The sequence below is a fragment of the Mauremys mutica genome, chromosome 1, assembly GCF_020497125.1.
Source record: "Mauremys mutica isolate MM-2020 ecotype Southern chromosome 1, ASM2049712v1, whole genome shotgun sequence".
In the NCBI taxonomy this organism is placed as follows: Eukaryota; Metazoa; Chordata; order Testudines; family Geoemydidae; genus Mauremys; species Mauremys mutica.
Window position 1 is genome coordinate 296,319,733 of NC_059072.1, and position 21,479 is coordinate 296,341,211.

The window sequence follows — 21,479 nt, forward strand, 5'->3', positions numbered from 1 at the left end:
ACAAAAAACCCACCACCATTATATACTAATATGTCTTTAAAGGTTGAATCTGGGTCAGTTAGCCTGAAAGTTGCTTAACCCTTTCTTGCCCTGTGTCACACAGGGTCTTCCCTAGGACTTGTGGCTGGAGATAACCTTTAATAGGTTCCTAACTAGAACACCACCACAAGGGTACAGATAACCTGATATTCTGCTACAAAATGGTAAATTTGTTCCAAAGTGTAGAACTTTTCATTTGTTGATATTGAATTTCATCATGTTGATTTCAGTTCTCTTGTTCATCAAGGTAATTTTGAATTCTAATCCTAATTTAATCTAAATCACATTTCCCTAGTTTACTCATAAGACTGTCATGTGTGACTGTGTCAAAAGCCTTACTAAAATTAAAATGCATCATGTCTACTGCTTCCCCATATCCACTAAACCAGTATTCCTGTAAATGAAGGAAATTAGGTTGGTTTGGCATGATTTTTTCTTGACAAATCCATGTTGTATATTTATCACCCTGTCATTGTCTAGGTGCTTACAGATTGATTGCCTAATAATGTATTCCAGAGTTTTTTAAGGTATCAGAGAGACCAACTGGTCCCTAATTCCCTGGGTTGTCTTGGTTCTCCTTATCAAAGAAAGGTACTGTGTGTGTCCTCTCCAGTCCTCCAGTATGTCACCTACCCTCCAGGAGCTCTCAAAGATAATGGCTAATGCTCCCAGGGTTGCTGTTGTTAGTTCCTTAAATACCCTAAAATGAAGTTAGTCAGGCCCTGCCAACTTGAAAATATCTAATTTATCTAACTATTCTTTAACCTGTTCCTTTTCTATTGTGGCTTGTATTCTTTTCCCACTTGTTGTTAATATTAATTGTGTTAAGCATCTGGTCACAATTGACATTGACCTTGATGGTGAAAAGTAGGCATAACATCATCTTGGCTTTCTTGGTATTATGCTTGATTAGCTCTCCCTCCCCCATAACTAGTGGATCTTGGTTTTCTTTTTTTCTATCTCCTGCTCCTAATGTATTTATAGAACCTCTTTTTGTTGTCTGTCCCTTGCTAGATGTAACCCATTTGTTTGCCTTTGCCTTTCTGATTTTGTCCCTAGACGCTTGATCTATTTTTTTTTATTCTCCATAGGAATTTGTCCATGTTTCCACTTTTTGTAGGATTCATTTTTCATTTTACAGGTCATTGTAGGGGTTTTGAGACTTGTGTTGCACAAGTATAGACTATAGCAGCTCTTCAGTGTCTTCACATCTACATGAGGACCAACAATCCAAATGTTAAGATGGTTAAGAATAGTCTTTTAGAAAATAAATTGTTTTCTTTTATCTTCAGATGTTGAAAAATAACATTCCTAAGCAAATTTTGCTTTGGGCCTTTTAATGTGTTTTATTAACCTCCTCTTGAATTATTCTTAACAATGAAAAGTGCCTGGAAATATCAAATTTCCCTATTAAATATTTAATAAACACTTGGGAAAAATACACTACTATATTGTAATGATGGTTTCTGCTGGTTTGTAAATACCTGTACCATCTGACAAGGACTCAAATTGATATTTCGTGAATTTACTACACACCAAATTATAAAAATAAAATAGGTATATCTCCATATATTTATTTTATTTCATAGAACTGGAAGGGACCCTGAAGGGTCATCAAGTCCAGCCCCTTGCCTTCCCTAGGAGGACCAAATACTGATTTTTGCCTCAGATCCCCATGTGGCCCCCTCAAGGATTGAACTCACAACCCTGGGTTTAGCATTTACTGGAATATTGTGTGCTGCATTCAGAGCTTTTTAGGGAATAATTAGATTCTTAACATCTCTAGGCAAAGAGAAAATTAAATCTTTGATGGGAAAAAAACTTTCAATCCCCAGCCAATTTGTGTTGCAACCTTATATGGCTGTTACTATATCACCCTATGGATAAGTGTTTTCTGTGGGAACACCCTGTTTCGTTTTTTTCCAGTGGTGTAGTGTAAATTATTCTGCTTATCCTTTATATTCTTTTATTACTGAGAGACGGAAAAGTTTAAATGAAACATAACTTTGAGGACGATACAGTTAATTCATATTCTGCTACTGCTATTTAGAATTTATTATTTCTTCAAAGTTTTTGATTAAAATTATGTTCATTTTGTTACAATTCATTTTTATCTTTTTTTGGATTTTGCGAGCCCATTTGACTGAAAATCTTGGTGTCTTTTTTACGTCACTCAGTATTGATATCAAAGAGGACTGGAGCAAAAATTTTCATCTATTGGGCATTGATATCCATGATTCTTGCAGAAGAAAGAAAAATTTCTTATTCTTTACTCCAGCTTCAGTGTTTGTATTTCAAAATGCAGAATTTGCAGACTGAAAATGCCACTTAACAAATTCCATTAGACCAGTATGTCAGTATCGTTTACATTTGCCATTTCTTAAGTTGCAATTTTGCTTGCCGGAGTTGTTAAAACTTAAGCCTTCATTATCTGTTGTTGTTACTTTAGTATGGGTTGGAAAGAATAATGGGAGAAGAAAGGAGCCTTTCATTGCTGGCCAGAGCAATTGATCCCAGACAAACTAACATGATGACTGATGTTGTTAAACTCTTGTCTGCAATATGCATTGTTGGAGAGGAAAACATGTAAGTATACAATAAATACAATATACCCTTTTAAAACTTCTAATTGTATTTAGATAGTCATTATCTGTTGAAAAAGTTTACTGAACCTCCATTTTTAGAAAATCTTAATTTCAAATGTATTAATTTTAGAATTGAAAGTAAATATCTTTACTGTTACCACCAGTTTGTCAGATTTAAATACCTTCTTAAAATGTAACATTTTAATGTGTTTTTATCACTAACAAGTACACCATAATTGGGTTTCCACATGTGGGAAATATGAAGTAACAGCATATTAAAATGGTAGCTCCTGAAAACTGAATTAATAATTCCTTGCCTTTTTACCTGTTGGCTATAGGTACATTTTTTTAAACAAGTAGGTTCATACACTTCACATTAGAATTCTGTGTTAAAAAGTGGATTAGGATTTATGTTAGCGGGAAACTATTAGTTTAATTTAGTTATTGACACCTAATAAGGAATTTATTAGTAAGAGTAAAACTTACCACAATGGGGGAGGGAGTTGGGGGAAAAAAATTGACATCCTTCCTCCCCACCACCTCATTGTTAGGTTTTTATTGTTTGTAAATTTCCTATTATGTTTCAATAGCTAAATTAAGTTAAAAGTTTCCTTCTAACAAAAATCCCATTTTAACACAAAATTACAGTTTAAAATGTATAGCTCTGCTTCTCTTTAAGAAATGTGTGCCTATACCCAACAGGTAAAAAAATCAAGGGGTGCATGTGAGGGAGATTACTTATCTGTCCCATAAATGGAACTGTCTTCTAATTTCCTATAGCCTTGAAAAAATTTTGGAAGCTGTAACAACAGCAGCAGAAGAAAGGAACATAGACAGATTTTCCCCCATTGTAGAAGGCCTTCAGGATAACTCAGTTCAGCTGCAAGTAAGTATTCTTTCTTTTATGAAGAGAACTTTTACATCAAAACAAAAATGAAATATGTATATTTGATGCTGAATTTTTCATTAAAATGAATGGAAGCTATCCAGGTTAGGTCAAGTTTTGAAATAAAAGCTATGTAATTTAAGGAGTGTAGGTTATTGCTGAAGCAATTTTTAGGGATAAACCATCTTGACACTGCACAACTGTCATCATGCCTGAGAGGGTCACAGCTGAGGATGCCAAATTCAGAACGAACTTCTGAGAAATTGGGCAGTCTCACCCTGGAACTGGTGGTTATTTTACTATCAGATATACCAAGCCAGTAACAAGGGTAATCTTCGATTTCACCACACTGGTTAACAAAAAGTCAAACAAGCAGCCTCCTTAGGCATTACAGCACTTATTTCACCATACATACACTAGACTTTGATATGTTATTTAAAACCAATTTAACCAAACAAAGCGTCTTTCTATCCTAATAGATCAGCCACATATCCAGTCACAATATATAACTCAGATCTTACCCAATAATCACACTGTTGCCAATCCTTTAGTATCCAATATCTTAAGGTTTATAAGAGAAAAGAAAGGGGAGAGAATTAAAATGGTCAAAGAAATCATACACATACGCTCACTACGAAGTTCTTGGATCAGGTTTGTAGCAGTGAAGGAATAAACTGCTAGCTTGTAAAATCTCTGGTAACTTCCAAAGGATGGGAAGTTGGTCAGTCCATTGGTCAGAATGTTCCTTTTAGTGTAAGTCCATAGTCCAGAGATCAGGGCAGGAAAGAGGTACAATGGAGATGCTTCCAGGGTTCTTTTATACCTTTTCCCATGTGGAGGGACTGCTCTCAGTCTTAGGGCTGGTCTTCACTATGGGGAGATCGACACTGCTGCAATCGATGCAGCAGGGATCGATTTAGTGGGTCTAGTGAAGGCCTGCTAAATTGATGGCAGAGCACTGTCCGGTCGACCCCGGTACTCCAGCTCTCCAATAAGAGTAAGGGAAGTCGACTGGAGAGCATCTCCTGTCAACACAGTGCAGTGAAGACATCAGGGTAAGTCGATCTAAGTTGTGTCAACTCCAGCTATGTTATTCATGTAGCAGGAGTAGCATAACTTAGGTCAACTTATCTCTGTAGTGAAGACAAGCCCTTGGTTTGTGCAAAATTAGACACAAAAAGGAGTCCAGGGTCACATGAGCAAGTTACATGCCCTTGCATGCTTTGATGACTCATTGGAGTCGCCATTACTCATATTCTGGCTAAGTTCACAGGAAGGCTCACTGGGTAGGGACAAGCTGCTTCTGTGGCCCATTGTTTTCCTCAATGGGCCATCAACTTGCGTAGTTAATTCACAATGTGCTGGCTAGACTGGATATAAACTACTTTGTGGATAAAACAACGAAGAGTTCTTGTGGCACCTTAGAGACTAACAAATGTATTTGGGGATAACCTTTCGTGGGCTAAAACCCACTTCATTAGATGCCTAGAGTGGAAAATACAGAGGCAGGTGTAAATACACCGCACATGAAAAGATGGGAGTTGCCAAGTGAGGGGTCTGTGCTAACGAGCCAATTGAATTATGGTGGAAACGAGCTATTTTCAACGGTTGACAAGAAGGGAGGAAAATAGCTTTTGTAGTGCTAATGAGTTGAGTGTAATCAGGTGGCCCATTTCAAACAGTTGACAAGATGGTGTGAGTATCAGCAGGGGGGAATGAGTTTTTGTAGTGACCCATCCACTCCCAGTGTTTATTCAGGCCCAATTTTATGGTGTCTAGTTTGCAAATTAATTCCAGTTCTGCAGTTTCTTGTTGGAGTCTGTTTTTGAAGTCTTTCTTTGTTGAAGAATTGCCACTTTTAAGTCTGTTGTTGAGTGCTCAGGGAGATTGAAGAATTCTTCTGGTTTTTGAATGTTATAATTATTGATGTCAGATTTGTGTCTATTTATTCTTTTGCATAGAGACTGTCTGATTTGGTCAATGTACATGGCAGAGGGGTATTGCTGGCACATGATGGCATAATCACATTGGTAGATATGCAGGTGAATGAGTCCCTGATGATGTGGCTGATGTGGTTAGGTGCTATGATGGTGTTCCTTGAATAGATACGTGGAAAGAGTTGGCACCGGGGTTTGTTTCCTGGGTTAGTGTTTTTGTTGTGTGGTGTGTAGTTGCTGGTGAGTATTTGCTTCAGGTTGGGGGGCTGTCTGTAGGTGAGGAATGGCCTGTCTCCCAAGGTCTGTGAGAGTGAGGGATCGTCCCTCAGGATAGGTTGTAGATCCTTGATGTAAATCTCTACAGCACGTTGGTGCTGTAGGTGACAGCTAGCGGCGTTCTGTCCCAGAAGTCACCTACTACAGGACAGGCCCAACAAAGAAGGTAACAGAATGCCACTAGCAGCTGGGTGAGAGGTATCAGTCGACTGGGAAACCCACAGGGCAAGGTTTGGGACTCGTGAGGTCCTGACAATTTCATACTTTTTAAATGTCCTTTTTGAATTAAGGACACCAAAACTAGATACATTCTAGAAAAATGATCTCTCTGTTGCTGAATATGGATTTTAAACCACCTCACTGCTCCTACTTTTTTTCCCCCACTGATTTGATACGTCAAGGATCTTGTTACCTTTTTTAACTGCAGTTTATGTAGTTTTATTTTTGTTTGTATATTTAAATGATTAAGACTTAGTTTACCTCTCAATTGCACAAATATTGTTTTGGAAAATGACGCATCCTAGGTATAAGTCTCAAAGAGAAAAGAAACACAGATTTCCTACTTCAAGCCCTTAATCCTTTCAATTGTCTGAATCTAAGAGTAGCCTGGGACCTAAGAAGGGTTTTTCTCATTCCTGTTCAAGTACTGGATGCTGTGCCACAGGTTCTCATATTTGTGTACCCAGAGACATCGCGGCTTTAGGAGGTACAAATGATTGCGAGATTCTCACCTGGTACCGACTCCTCTGGTATCATTGTTCTCAGTTCTGTCTTTGGCAGTGGTTGTGTCACAGACTTCGATGTAAGTGATACCATGAGCTTACTTGGCAGCTAAGGACCTCTGTTTATCCTCTGTGCTGGACTCTGCTCTCTTGACAACTTTAAAAGTATCCCCACCAATACTAGTATTGGTATGCACCTGATACATTCTCAGTACCCATGAAATGTCAGTCAGTCGAGGCATAGATTACTCCAATGGTATATTCCTCATGTAGAGGAGGAAGAGTTCTTTCTTCTCCTGTGGATCTGGGAACATTAGGGAAGCTTCACCAGCAAGATCCTTTGGGTCAGGATATGCAGGCCCCCTCAGGGATTTTAGGGCTGATTCTAGTTATCAAAGACATTGGAGCCTAGGAAGGGATAAGAGTCCTGGTATCCTTCCCTCTTGACAGCCAGTCCCCCGTGCTTATCTACACATTTGGTCCTGTTGGGTTCTGTGTGGCATTCCTCATGCTAGAACAACTATGTGAGCATTGCAGTCCAAACCCATTTCACCTTCTCTTCAACCTCTCGAGAAGGATGTACAACATTCTCCAATTGCGCAGCCTGATATTACCAATGCACACTTCGTTGAGAGTCACAAGCAGGAATGTATTCAATTCCTGCTCACATGTTCTTATCTACAGATGAAGCTGTAATGCCACAGTGGTCTACATTGACTCCACATGACTGAAGCATTTCAAGACTTTGAGGAGAGTAACCTCTACCTCAGAGATTCCTGTTGTGGTAGTCCCAAGACAAACCCCACAGATTCCTCAACATTCTCCATACTTCTGTATTGGGTTGTCTACCAAACACTGTGAAACTTCTGTGGATGCTCATTGATCCAGTGGCACCATGAGAAGTTGACCGTCACAGCAGTGCAACTCCTGGAATTCATAGGGGCTGACTCGGCTGCTTTACAGGCCAAAGCCTTCGTACCTCAATACAGGTTCCTGTCCCTGGTCTCACTCATAGACACAGCTCAATGCAGTCCTCAAGTACCAGCCAGGCTCTGGCTCCACCTGTTGGGGCATATGGTGGGAGGCAAGGTTGTGATACTGCACAGCAGATTCCACATGTGATGCCTCCAACTATGATTGAGTTTGGTTTACAGACTGAATAGACCAGGGGTCAGCAACCTTTCAGAAGTGGTGTGCCCAGTCTTTATTTATTCAGTCTAATTTAAGGTTTCACGTGCTGGTAATACATTTTAACGTTTTTAGAAGGTCTCTTTCTATAAGTCTATAATATATAACTAAACTATTGTTGAATGTAAAGTAAATAGGGTTTTTAAAATGTTTAAGCAGCTTCATTTAAAATTAAATTAAAATGCAGAGTCCCTCGGACCGGTGGCTAGGACCCGGATAGTGTGAGTGCCACTGAAAATCAGCTTGCATGCCGCCTTTGGAGGTCACCATCATCACTCTTTACCACTGACACATCATTCAAAGGATGGAGCATGCATTTAAACGGCCTCACAACGCATGGCAAGTTGTCGCCTGTGGCATATCTCTACACAACAATCTCCTTGAGATGAGAGCTGTCAGGAATGCCATTTTCTCCTAATAGCAGGATCACATATGAAGATCCTAACAGACAACATAGACTGCATGTATGACATCAGTCACCAGAGAGGGGCCAAGTCATCCTCCGTATGCATAATGAGGTTATGGAACTGGTACATCTCACGTCACTTTGTCCACCACTTACCTCCCGTGAATGCAGAACTCGATAGCAGACAAACTCAGTCATAAATTCTCGCATGATCATGAGTGGGAGATCCACCCATCAGTACTCTGATTTATTCACATGATGGGGAAAACCATTCACAGACCTGTTCACCATTTACCAGAAGAAGTGTCCACGTTACTTCTCCAGAGTGGAGATTGGACAACACTTTCTGGATGATGCTCTTCTTCTTTCCTTCCCGTTTCCTCTACTGCTGAAGGTCCTGCTAAAAATAAAGAACTGGGCTCACATAATCCTGATTGTTCCTACTTGGCAGAGACAGACCTGGTACCCTTACCTGACACAGCTTGTGAAGTTTCCCCCCGATGTCCCTTCCTACCATTTTGCACCTCCTTTTTCAGGATAAAGGATATCCTACATCCCAACTGGAGGCTTCTCCACATCAAAGCATGAGTCCTCTGTGCTTCCAGCACCTAGAAAATTCATGCTCATGGGAAGTACAGATTGGTTCTATTCCACAGTAGAAAGTCTTCCACACAAGGTACTTACCTGCAGAAAATGTTCAAGGTTTCAGGTTTGGTGCATGTCCCAACAAATCTCTCCAATGTCTGCAACTCTTCCACATATTCTGGAGTATGCTCTGACCCTTAAATCAGGGTTATCTAAGTTCCCTCTGGTAGCTATCACAACATTTCACTAAACCATAGAGGGGTACTTGGTACTATTGGACCCAACCACTAAAAGGTTCCTTAAGGGTATAATTAACCTTTCTTTAATCTCCACTGCTTACCCCTTGTGGGATCTAAACTTGCTTCTGAAAGTGTTGACTAGGTCCTCCTTCAAACCCATGACCACCTGTTTGCTAACGTACCTATCAATGAAAACTGACTTCCTGATGGCAATTACCTCGGCTAGAAGAACAGGGGAGATAGCAGCTTTGATGGTGCACTGGTTCATATGCTCTCAGCAAAATACCCTGTGCAGTACATGAATCCTGCTGCATGAGTTTGTCTTTGGTTTTAATGTGTAGATGCATGGTGAGCTCATTATAGTAGTGTTATCTTGAGGTAACAAAGGCATGGATAACAATGGCAAGGTCTTTATTCAGAATTAAAAAAGTTTTAACCTCCTGGCCAGAAGCAGACAAGAAACTCACTGATTTATTTCTTTAATATGATTATTCAGTAGTTTGGTATCTAGAATCATCTCTAAATTTTGAATCCTTGAATTCTGCTAAGTAATGGTGGATGCACACCTTTAACCAACAACACTGATATTACCTTTGTGGTTTGCTCCTTGCTTCTCCCTCCTGCATTAATCACCTCAATCTTGTGTGGGCATGACACTAAACTGGGAGGAGTGGTTGATACGCTGGAGGGTAGGGCTAGGATACAGAGGGACCTAGACAAATTAGAGGATTGGGCCAAAAGAAATATGATGAGGTTCAACAAGGACAAGTGCAGAGTCCTGCACTTAGGACGGAAGAATCCCATGCACTGTTACAGACTAGGGACCGAATGGCTGGGCAGCTGTTCTGCAGAAAAGGACCTAGGGGTTACGGTGGATGAAAAGCTGAATATGAGTCAACAGTGTGCCCTTGTTGCCAAGAAGGCTAATGGCATTTTGGGTTGTATAAGTAGGGGCATTTCCAGCAGATCGAGGGATGTGATCATTCCCCTCTACTCAGCACTGGTGAGGCCTCATTTGGAGTACTGTGTCCAGTTTTGGGCCCCACACTGCAAGAAGGATGTAGATAAATTGGAGAGAGTCCAGCGGAGGGCAACAAAAATGATTAGGGGGCTGGAGCACATGACTTATGAGGAGAGGCTGAGGGAACTGGGATTGTTTAGTCTGCAGAAGAGAAGAATGAGGGGGGATTTGATAGCTGCTTTCAACTACCTGAAAGGGGGTTCCAAAGAGGATGGATCTAGACTGTTCTCAGTGGTAGAAGATGACAGAACAAGGAGTAATGGTCTCAAGTTGCAGAGGGGGAGGTTTAGGTTGCATATTAGGAAAAACTTTTTCACTAGTAGGGTGGTGAAGAACTGGAATGGGTTACTAGGGAGGTGGTGGAATCTCCTTCCTTAGAGGTTTTTAAGGTCAGGCTTGACAAAGCCCTGGCTGGGATGATTTAGTTGGGTTTGGTCCTGCTTTGAGCAGGGGGTTGGACTAGATGACCTCCTGAGGTCCCTTCCAACCCTGAGATTCTATGGGTTGAGTCTCAGCTAGCTAGCCAATTTCTGCTTGAGCCTCCACCAGACAGTGTCTAAGGTGCTGATTGATATCAGAATCAGATGAGGTGGACAATATGTTGGTTAAAATGGTGGAAACCTTCAGAACTCTTTCCATGCTAGGATTTACATTAATACAGACTGTCGTGTAGCTGAATGTGTGGGAGCACCAATGGGAAGTTTTTGGTAAAACTCCCTAATACATGTGAAGTAACAGACTTCTTAGCTCATGTTGACTTCCAACATATAACAAACTAATGAGTGCATTCAGTTTCTCACGCTGACATTTAAACTATCAACTTCAGTTTTGACATCAGTGAGATTACCATTACACATGTGTAGAGAACAGATATTAAAATTTAAAATGTTGTTTTGTACATTGAACTGGATGGTGGGGCCACAGAGTCACTGTTGTGCCTTTTGGAGCTTAGTCTCCATGGGGCTCCTGACCTCTGTCTTCCTGCTTCTCAATGTACAACCCCCGTCTCCTGATGCCTCCATGGCCCCCCTTTTCTCCTTTTAGATATAAAAACTTTCAACAGCAGTAGCTCCAATACATACAGTTGTCAGACGTTGGCTGCATGTGTGCGTTCTTTGAGTGTGCTGTTCCAGTTCTGTGCAGATAGTGGACACAGCAGACCTCAATAGAACTGCCCAATAACCACATACCCTTTACTAGCAAAGGCACTCAGTCAGGTTTGTTTCCAACGAAGCATGGTCCTAGCTTCCCAGATCAATGTCTGCAGTTACACTAGCACATGTACACCCATGACAATGGACACACTCAGTCAGTGGTGGGGCATTCCACTGCTGCCCAGGCTGGCCAAAGATTATCCATTTGAGACTCCATTTTATACGCCAATACAAACAAGTTATGTATTGCCCCTTTGACATAGTTAGTTACCATCTTCTGACGGGGTTAGTTAACACCCTCTGCCCACTACATGTTGCTTCGATCAAAACAATCTCTATCCATCACACTATCATCCTGACCTTATCTTTAAGAGAGGTCAGTGTGTTCTCGTTATCTTTGGGGTTTGTTTGTACCATACTTGGTAGTGGGGTTTTCTGGTACCACCCTTCTGGAATGTGTTTCCATGAGTGTCCCTGAGTACTACTTAGGAATGCATGTGTTTTTGTAATACCAGCCCCATTCTTGCCAGGTTCTGTGAGCTTACAAGCAGGTGTGTTTTATAGCAAGGCCTGCCTTCTGCTCACAGGCTGACTTTGCTTTAGATCAGCAAAGCTTGACCACAACTTTAGTTGTGACCTCAGGCATCACATTGGGCCTTGGATACAAGAGATTATGTCTCAGGCTCCCTTCCTACTACACATAGCATGTAGCAACTTTGCTGTAAACTTGGTTCTCTCTCTACTTTATGTCTGGTCCTTATTTAAAGGCGGAAACATGTGCGGCATGTAAGTGCAGAGAAGGAGGCTCTCATCTAAAATTTGTTTATTGGTATGTTAGGCTGGGACTTCAGCTCTACATAGAAAAATGTCTGCAGTTGATAAATGCATTTTTTTCTCAAAAAATGCAATGAAAACATTTAATTAAAAATTAGTTTTAAATCACCAATTTTTGACTAAAATGACAATTGTTTATGTGAAAACTTTTTTTGTTTAAAAAAACCAAAAACCTTCCAGTCAAACAATATTTTAGTGGAAAACTTTTGACCAGAGCTATTTCCCCATCTTAAGGAATATGATGGGGATGGATGGGCAATGGAGGCACCTATGATATGTTGAGGGTTACTGAGGACTGCATGAGGGAGGGTGGCCAGTGTAGGATGGTGAAAGAGACAAGACCGCATTGGAGAAAATTGAAGCAAGTTCTCCAGAATGAACACATTGTTCTGTCAGCTGCTGGAGAAAAATAAGATACAAGTCAAATCAAATTTTAATTTTCTTTCATATACTGCTTCATCTTGGACTTCTCTGTAGTCTGCATCCTTTTGGAAAGTTTCAAGATAGGTCCTTCTGAGATTGTTCTAGGGAACACTCCAAAAAGTGAAGTATTGGGGAGAACTTCAAAAAGGACTTTTAAGTCCTGAATTACTCTAAAGAGCGTCAGTGAATTGAATAAAAGTTGAATAAAAGAATATAAAAACTTCAACACTCATTAAAACAATATCTGGCACCCGGCTCCTGAGCTGTGAGTCATTACACAATTTAATGTTTTTTGAAATGGAACACTTTCATATTGCTTAAGCCAATATGTTATCATAGCTGGAGGATTAGGTTTGGCCACACATCCTGGGCTCTATCAGAAAAGCATATCCCATATATCAGAGTTGTGCTAGTGAATTTTTTTTTAAATTAGTGTAATTACAGATAAATGCATTCATTGTGCAAAATTCTTCCCTCTAGCTAAAATAATAAAATTTTAATTTTTCCCTTCCATGGTGTTCCTTCTCCTTTTCCCACATGGACATATGGCAGTTTTACAGGACCCCTTCCTTCATTGAAGGGATGTGGTGTTAAACTTCAACAAAAACCTATTTTCTCAAATAGTAATTAGTCTTACCTTTTGTGATACAATTTCACTGGTTTTCAATTAATATAGATTCTTCTAGGCTAGGGATCGGCAACCATTGGCAGGTTCAGCCACTCGTGGCTCCCGTTCCCTGTTCTAGGCTATAATGGACCTGAATTTCTGATATTAAAATAAACACGACCCTGCCTCTCAAACTTGAAAGAAATTTTTTTTTGTATACCTTTATACATGATAAAAAAAGGCATGAGTCCTTGGATTTTCCTTTGCAAATCACCTTTGAAGGGTGAAAATGTTTTGGTCTTAATGTACAGTAAATTATCAGTTTCTCACCTGTGTTCCTTGTTAATCCCATATAATGTCTAAATACTAAGCTAACAGCAGGGAGTTTAGTCTAAAACTATGCAATGTACCAAGTAAAGATATGGTCCAAGTCCACCTTTTCCAAGTTGTCACCATTGTGCTGACTCTCTCATCACTGCTATTTTTGACAAGGTAAATAGATTAATACAGGGGTTGGCAACCTCTGGCATGTGGCTTGCCAAGGTAAGCACCCTGGTGGGCCGGGCCAGTTTGTTTACCTGCTGTGTCGGCAGGTTCGGCAGATCGTGACTCTCACTGGCTGCAGTTTGCCGTCCCAGGTCAATGGGGGTGGCGGGAAGCCATGGCCAGCACATCCCTCACCCGCGCTGATTCCCGCCACCCCCATTGGCCTGGGATGGCGAACCACGGCCAGTGGGAGCCGCGATCGGCCAAACCCGCTGATGCGGCAGGTAAACAAACTGACCCGGCCCGCCAGGGTGTTTATCCTGGTGAGCTGTGTGCCAAAGGTTGCCGACCCCTGGCTTAATAGGTGGCAGATTTCCTAGCAAAAGACACTCTCAGTCAGTGGAAATTAACCCTTCAGGCTATAGGGCTCTTAAAATTAGAAAATTGTCTTCACGGGAGTCTGCTCTGAGTCTAGACCGCAAAATATTTTAAAATTACTAAAAAACAGCTGCATCTGCATTTAGGTTAAAAAAAAAAAAAGTAAGGTTAAAAATGTTATGGCAGTTGTCTCCTTGTGTGTTGCAGATAGTATTTTGCATGAAGTATATTTTAATGCTAGCTGGCTATGAATCGACAGTGTAAGTTTGTCGTCTGTCAGATGAATGGAAATGAAGGGAGGATGTGGATGACTTTGTGGCCAGTGTACAACATTAGTTTAAATGCGAGGCCATATATTTTTATACAAAGCATGTATTCCTTATTAGGTTTGGATAATAAATCTTGGCCCATATAGGCAATCCTCTGCACCTTAACAGGTGGAATAGCTAACATTCATTATTCACCCTGCTACAAAAATGAGTTGTCTAAAATTGTGATGAAAACAAAATAGGCTGTGTAATATGATGTGTTGGAGCAAATTTGGCAAGCTGATCTTACTTCACTAAGATTGATTAAAAAAGGTAGTTTTCACACCAGTCCCTCTTTTCTATAGAGGGGACTTGGATGCTGCAGAATCTTAACCATCATAGACAGATGCAATACTGTGCATTGCAGAGTTCAGCAATGTTCCTTGATCCACTGAAGCTTTCTGTCATATTTTCTAGGACCTGTCGGCCCCTTATCCCTGAACAGGATTAACTAGACAGTTCTCTTAGCAGCTCGGAATTGGAAGTCAGATATCCATTTGGCCAAATGAACCTTCCAGGATTCTGTGCACTATTTCACCCTTGATTGATCTGGTCCTATGAGCCATGAAACTTGCTCAGATAGTGTTTCATTTAGGCCAGGCCAAGACATCCTAGCTCCAGCAGTTTGGGTCTTCTCATTGTGGTAGGAAAGACCCTTCAAATTTCTCCAGCCATCCTCATGGTGCAGTCATAAGATGCAAATGTACACATAGAGAGAAAAATCAATGTCCCTTCAAATCAGGAACTGACTGGAAGGTTCTAAAGACTTTTTTGTATGCGTGTGGGCATGTGGTCACCAGTGGGAGGAGGCTCATGTTCCTATTTGTTGCTGCTGTCACCTTAGTGACCATAAAATCTTAAGTATGGGCGGTTCTGCCAGCTCACAGGAGTGAGAATGCTGCAAGATACCTTCAGAAAAGCAGAAGTTTTCCTTTTCATATTATTTTTAAAAATTAAGTTTAATTAAAAATACTTTTTTAGGGTTTTATCCATTTCGTAGTATTAAACATATTCATTTTGTTGAAGATATTGCTGGTAAACAAGCACAGAAGCAAACAATGACGCTATTATTACTTTAAAAAAGTGCTTTAATGACCCAATTTTTTGTCAAACATTAAAGAATGCATTGATATGACATGAACTATGAGCACTTGCAAATGAATCAGTTTATCACTGAAATAACTTTCTCAGTTGTAGGAGAATCTTTTAATAATTGGTAAATCACAACATCACAGTCTTAATGTGATTTCTCTCCCCTCTTCCCCCCTTTCATTGCAGAAGCATAGAAGGATTGAGTGGGTAAAAGATGTACAAAACTTGTATAGCCTGGTGTCAATTTTTAAGACTTCCTTAGCAAATAACTTGGCTCTACTTGAGCAGGTCATATGCAGAAAGTTCAAACTTGATCAGAACCGAAATGTAAACCTTTTAACTTTGTTTTTAATAAAGTTGGTAGTTACATAGATTAATATTGACACTTCCAAACTGCCACTCAGCTTCTTTCCTCCGTTACCCCTAGTCCTAGTCATTAAATGTTGGCTGATTTCTTGTAGGTGTTGCATGAGAAGTGATTTGAAAGAGCAGTGTTCAGTAGCTTTATAGATCAGTTCTGGGACATTCCAAACTTCAGGGCATTGTGAAATTAAAAAGCACAATAATATATTTGGGAGGAGTGTACTCTTGAGGTAGAGCTAGAATGAAGTTTTTTAAAAGACTTTGGTGACGACCAAGTATGTAGTGAAAAGGGAGATGCCAGAATATACTTCAGTTTTGAGAACAGCATGTGAGATGAGAATGAGAGGGGTGGGGAAAAATAAAATTGAAGTGGAGGACACTAGTAGTCATGTGGGAATGGGGATTGAGGGAGTGTTACAGGCTAAAGAGCAAGTGAGAATTCTTAGCTTTGGTGACTGGATGGAGAAGATAGTGTTGAAAGGAATGGAGGGCAGCAGTGAGAGTTATAGGGCTGAGAGTGAAGGTAGGTCTGGCATACCTTTCCTTTTAAAATGTTGGCAAGATCTTGCATGCAAAAGAGCATGAGTAAGTAGGGTTTTGGGAAGGCAGTGCAGGGTAGCAAGTTAACAAGTAGGGATTGTTGATGTGGTAGTGAATGCAGGTAGAGAAATAATGCTGTCTGTCAAAGAATGTGGTAGAACTGGAGGAGGAAATACACTTTAATTAGAGGAAACATTTGCTTGATAAAATCCATATGCAGAATATAGGCAATTAATTTCTCCATATTTCAGTGTATGAGACAAGTTAGTATAACACCACATATACTAGGAAAGCTTAGCTCTTTCTTTGTCATCCTCGAATGCCAGGTCCAGAATAAGAGGATTTATTCTTCTTAGTCCTTGAGTGTCATGGTTTTTAGCATCGGTGGGTTAGTTTTTAGCAAAGCAGCGTTAGTTGCACTAGCATTAACACACTTCCATAAATACATAAACTACCCAGGTTCTTCTAATGTAGTTATTTATTTTGCTTTCAGAGAGACTAACCCCTTATCATGAAAATGTTGTTTGCAAAATTTCTAACTTCCATGATATCATACCACAATGCTGGTCCAGATATATTGTGGTGGAAAGCTCCTTCTTGTAAAAGGCAAGAGACAACATATAGCTACAGATAGAGAAAGGGTGTATAAGGAAACAATCAAGCAATATTGGTCAACATGACAAACCGTGATCTTAGCACACCTTAGCCTAACTCTTGTCAAGCTTTTTGCCTCACAGCAAAGGAGAGTTTTGAGGAGGAGTTGGAAGGTGGATAATGAAGTGGCTTTGTACGTGATACTTCTGAGGAGCTCTTCCTAATCATGAAAGGGGCAGCATGGGGGAGAGCGCACAAGTGCTTGTTAAATTTTCAGACAAGCAGGTGGAGGTTGGCATCCTGGGCTGATTAAAGGCAGAGTTAACTTCTCATAGCAAGTGAGAGATGATCAGTAGAGTGGGATGTGATGCTGTATATAAGAAAGATGACCATTTGAATCATTGTTGCTACCACTGTTGCCTGTTACAACAAATCTTATATAAAATATGTCATGTAAGGTGTGACTGGAAAAGTTATGATTTGGTAAGTATGATTATCTTGTTTATATACACACATCTTTGAATCTGAAATTATGAATATTGGCTATGTACTTGTATCTTAAACTTATTTTTTCTGCATGTGAAATTTAAGTTGCCAATTTTCATCATGTTATACATTTTAAATATATATTCACATGTACAGATTTCAGTTATTTACATTAAGTTGTTAAACAAAGCCTTTTTTGCATAAACTCCCTAATGCATTAATTCATCAAACACTTGAAATATTGAGTATAACTTTACTATAAACTCTCTCTTAAGATACTCTGTTACTATGGGTGAAATGATCTAGGTTCTTGTATAAAATTGCAGCATTCAGGAGAGATAAACAGAACTGAAATTAATTATTTTATGGTTACATGACAAATATGTCATCTCACTTTCTTATTTGGCACCTATGGCTTAAGTAGATTTTGATAAATTAAAGTATCTTTATTAATGATTTACAGATGACAGATTACGTTTAAAACTATAAAATGTGGAACATACTAAAAAAAGTAGGTATTCAGATTTCAGTAATGCCCTTTTAACATTAAAATATATTGAAAACTAAGAAATATTGTAGTCTATTTTCTTCTTCTGTCACAGGTAGCTTGTATGCAGCTCATCAATGCTCTTGTAACATCTCCTGATGATCTGGACTTCAGGCTCCACATCAGAAATGAATTTATGCGCTCTGGACTGAAGGAGATATTGCCAGTAAGTGGCTTGGTAGTCTCTTTGCATTAATATTTAAATTAGACTACCTGAGTTGGGGGAGTTGTATGAAATTCATTCTTGAATATTGTACTAAGTTAGAGTATTAAAGGGGTTAAATATAAAAAACAGTTTTGAAAGAGGAATGAAAAAACTATATATTATCTAGATGTATTAAATCAACACTGATTTTACGATTTTAATGATAGAAAATATAGAACAGCAGATACATTTTTATTGAATATCTAATATGAGTTCTTGTAATGTTAGATATTAAAATAACATAAACCTGGGAAAATTACTCAGACTTGAAGGGCTTATTTACATGTGCAATTGTTAGTTTTGTGTACCTTTCTACTACCTTTTTCTTTGCAGCAATTGACATGTATAAAGAGTGATGCTCTAGATATCCAGCTGAAAGTCTTCAATGAGCACAAGGAAGAAGACATGATTGAGTTCTCCCATCGTTTGGAAGATATTAGGTCTGAACTGGAATATCCTTTTGGGAGTATGCAGAAACAATAATGGTTTAGTATTAGAAAATTCAATTCAGTTTTTGTGTTAGCAATATAAGATTTTGTAACACAAAACTTAACTAAAATGTTTTTCTTAACTGAGTGTTTGAACAGTATACTGCATTTTAGTAGTTTGTTTAAAATTAAAAAAAATATATATATCCTAGACTGCAAATAAGAGAACATGTTTTCTTCTCCTTAACTTGTTTACTGAAGCAAATGATGTTTACAATATGGTGTGGAACACAGTCAAGGACACTAATGCTGAAGGATATTTTCTTTCTATTCTCCAGCATCTTTTGCTCATACGAAATGATTATTTTATACGGTAAGTTAAAATTGTGGTAAATATCAGCTCTTGAGCTCTTGTTTCATTGTGCCAAACTGAATAATGGGATATGGCTTCAATAAAATCAGGTGACACATTATTTTGAGTTAGTCTCTCATTTTGCATTTTGGGTTGCTGTTATAGAAAATTGATATTGCACAAATGGCATTATTACTTCACAAAGAAGAGAATGAATTCTGAATGAGAAGAAACTATTTAAACATGTTTGTTTATTTTTTTTATTAGAACACAGTTGTGCTTTAATCTGAGGCCCTGTCCGTATTGGGATGTGCACTATATTAGCTGCCTGTGTTGTCTGTAGCACATGCTTAAAACAAAATATAAAAATAGTTGTCTTATTGATCATGGAAATCATGCTAGAATCTTACAAGAAATATGACTTAAATACTAATGTGAGGTGGATAAAGGTTCAATTTTATATCTACAGATATTGATGTATGTTCTTAAATTAAGACTACTTGTGCTCTAGAACTGGGAGTGCCAGGTGTGCAATTCAGACATGCACGAACTAATGGCTCTTAAAAATGTGGCCCTGAATAAAGAAACGGTAGGGGAGCTGCTAAGTTGCCCTATATTTAGGCTGCCAAATACTTCTTTAATTAAGATTCTTCTTTGAGTGCTTGCTCATGTCGATTACATTCTAGGTGCGTGCCTGCCCACATGCACAGTTATCAGAGACCTTACCTTAGCGATATTTGAGGGTGAAGGACATAAATCCACACTGTGTAGAGGTCAAGCATAGGAGTTTATTACACACAGCGCTGGCGGAGTGTCACCTGGCTTATTAGGCTCAGAGACACTGTCAATCAATTGATTACAATAGAATATATAGATTTTTCCATGGGCAGAGGAAAGTGACGGGGTAGGCAGTTCCACACCCCGGGATAGGTTTTGCAGCAAGACAAGATAGCACATTAGCCAATAGTTAAAAGGTTACATAATGTCTCCGCCCATGGTCTCAAGTTAGCAAGTTAACATTTAATTAATACTTTGATAAAATGTTATTAGTATAAAATATATATGTTGAATTCTGATTTGGGGTCCATAGGAATGGAGCAACTCCTTTGATTGTCCAACAGGTACATTCCTAAGGGTTAAAGCAAAGAAACAGTGAAAGTATATGGCAATAAAGATTCTTCTTTGAGTGCTTGCTCATATCGATTCCAATTAGGTGTGTGCGCTCCGCGTGCACGCTCGTCGGAAGATTTCTATCCTAGCAACACTCGGTGGCTCAGCTGGGTCGCCCCCTGGAGTGGCGCCGCTATAGTGCCGAATATATACCCCTGCCGACCCAACAGCCCTTCGGTTCCTTCTTACCGCCCGTGTCGGTTGTTGGAACAGTGGAGCGCGGCTTAGCTGACCTCCACTTCCCTAGCTACTCGTAGTTCTCTCGTTAATCTTGTATATATAGTTCAGATTTATATAGTTGTAGTTAACTTTATTCGTTTATAGTATAGTTAATATACATAGTTCAGAGGGGTTCGGGGATTATCCCCTTCCCCGCAACCGGTGCCAGGGCCTATGCTCGGTTCACCAGGTTTCAAACCGTGCTCGGCCTGCCACAAGCCGATGCCAACAGGAGATCCCCGCGACTCCTGTCTTAAGTGCCTCGGGGAATCTCACCTAACGGATAAGTGCCGTATTTGTAAGGCCTTTAAGCCAAGAACAAAAAAGGAGCGGGACTTTCGTCTCAAGCAGCTCCTGATGGAGGCAGCTCTTACTCCTCCGCCCTCGGCACCGAACGCTGGACAGTCTTTAAGAAGCGCTCCCTCGGCACTGGATTGCGCCGGTTCCGCCAAGGCCTCTCAGCACTGGCCTTCGCCGGCACTGACGTCCGCTTGGCACCAATCCCTCTCCCCGAGGGCGAAGAGGCACAAGACTCCTGCTGCGTCCACGCCGCCTGCTCAGCAGCCAGAGCGCTATACTAAGTCAGACCGCCCGGCACCGATACCTGCCTTGGCACCGACAACATGGGCACCGTCGATTCCGGCCACGCAAGAGCTGTCGAGTCTGGTGCCTGAAAGCTCCCCGGTGCGAGCCGTAGTTGAGCTCACTATTCCCTCCATGCCGGAGACATTTTCCACGGCGAGGGAGTTGATTGCAATGACGGAGTCTACGCTGCCTGAACCCCCAGCACCGCTGGTGCGGGTTATACAGTCGATCGGCAAGCCTGCCTTGATCAGACCACCCTCCGTTGGCACCGCAGAGCGGCACCGTTCACAATTGTGGTCCCGCAGACGCTCTCGGTCCCGTCGCCGATCCAGGTCCCGACGCCGCTTGCGGTCCCGGCACCGTTCTCCATTTCGGTACTGGTCATATTTGCGGCACTTGTCAGCGTCCCATTCGCTGGCCCGGTACACTCGGCACCGATCCAGCTCCCGGCACCGCTCCAGGCACCGTGACTCCCGTAGCCACTCCCGTCGTTGAGCCTCGAGATCTCGGTCAACCTCCCGGCACCGCTTCAGTCGCAGGTCCCGATCTCGCTCCCGGTACCGGTATGCCTCCCGGAACCGATCCCCGGTGCCGCATCGAGCAACGCCAGCTAGAGAGGGAGACTCTGCCCAGGGCTTTTCAGCTCCTCCATAGCCATCCAGACATGCATCAGTGTTGTCCCACACCGGCAGTTCATACGCGCAGGACCGTGATTCGGATGTGCCCACCAGTGTCTTCCAGGAGCCCCAGGCCCAGGACCCTGGCCCCCATCAGTGGTCATTCTAGACACCTTGGGCGTACCACCAGGCCCAAGGCGTACCTGT

The 21,479-nt window shown here is 40.7% G+C and overlaps 1 protein-coding gene across 4 annotated transcripts in view; it reads left to right on the plus strand.

The window, feature by feature from the left end:
* Positions 1-21,479, plus strand: part of DIAPH3 (diaphanous related formin 3) — a 509,860-nt gene that overhangs the window by 103,756 nt on the left and 384,625 nt on the right. For all 4 annotated transcript variants that reach the window (XM_045012145.1, XM_045012154.1, XM_045012162.1 and 1 more), the window contains 5 exons: positions 2,489-2,625; positions 3,405-3,510; positions 17,752-17,862; positions 18,235-18,353; positions 18,586-18,702. In XM_045012145.1, the coding sequence (XP_044868080.1) occupies positions 2,489-2,625; positions 3,405-3,510; positions 17,752-17,862; positions 18,235-18,353; positions 18,586-18,702 (590 nt within the window). The remainder of the gene's footprint in view (positions 1-2,488; positions 2,626-3,404; positions 3,511-17,751; positions 17,863-18,234; positions 18,354-18,585; positions 18,703-21,479) is intronic.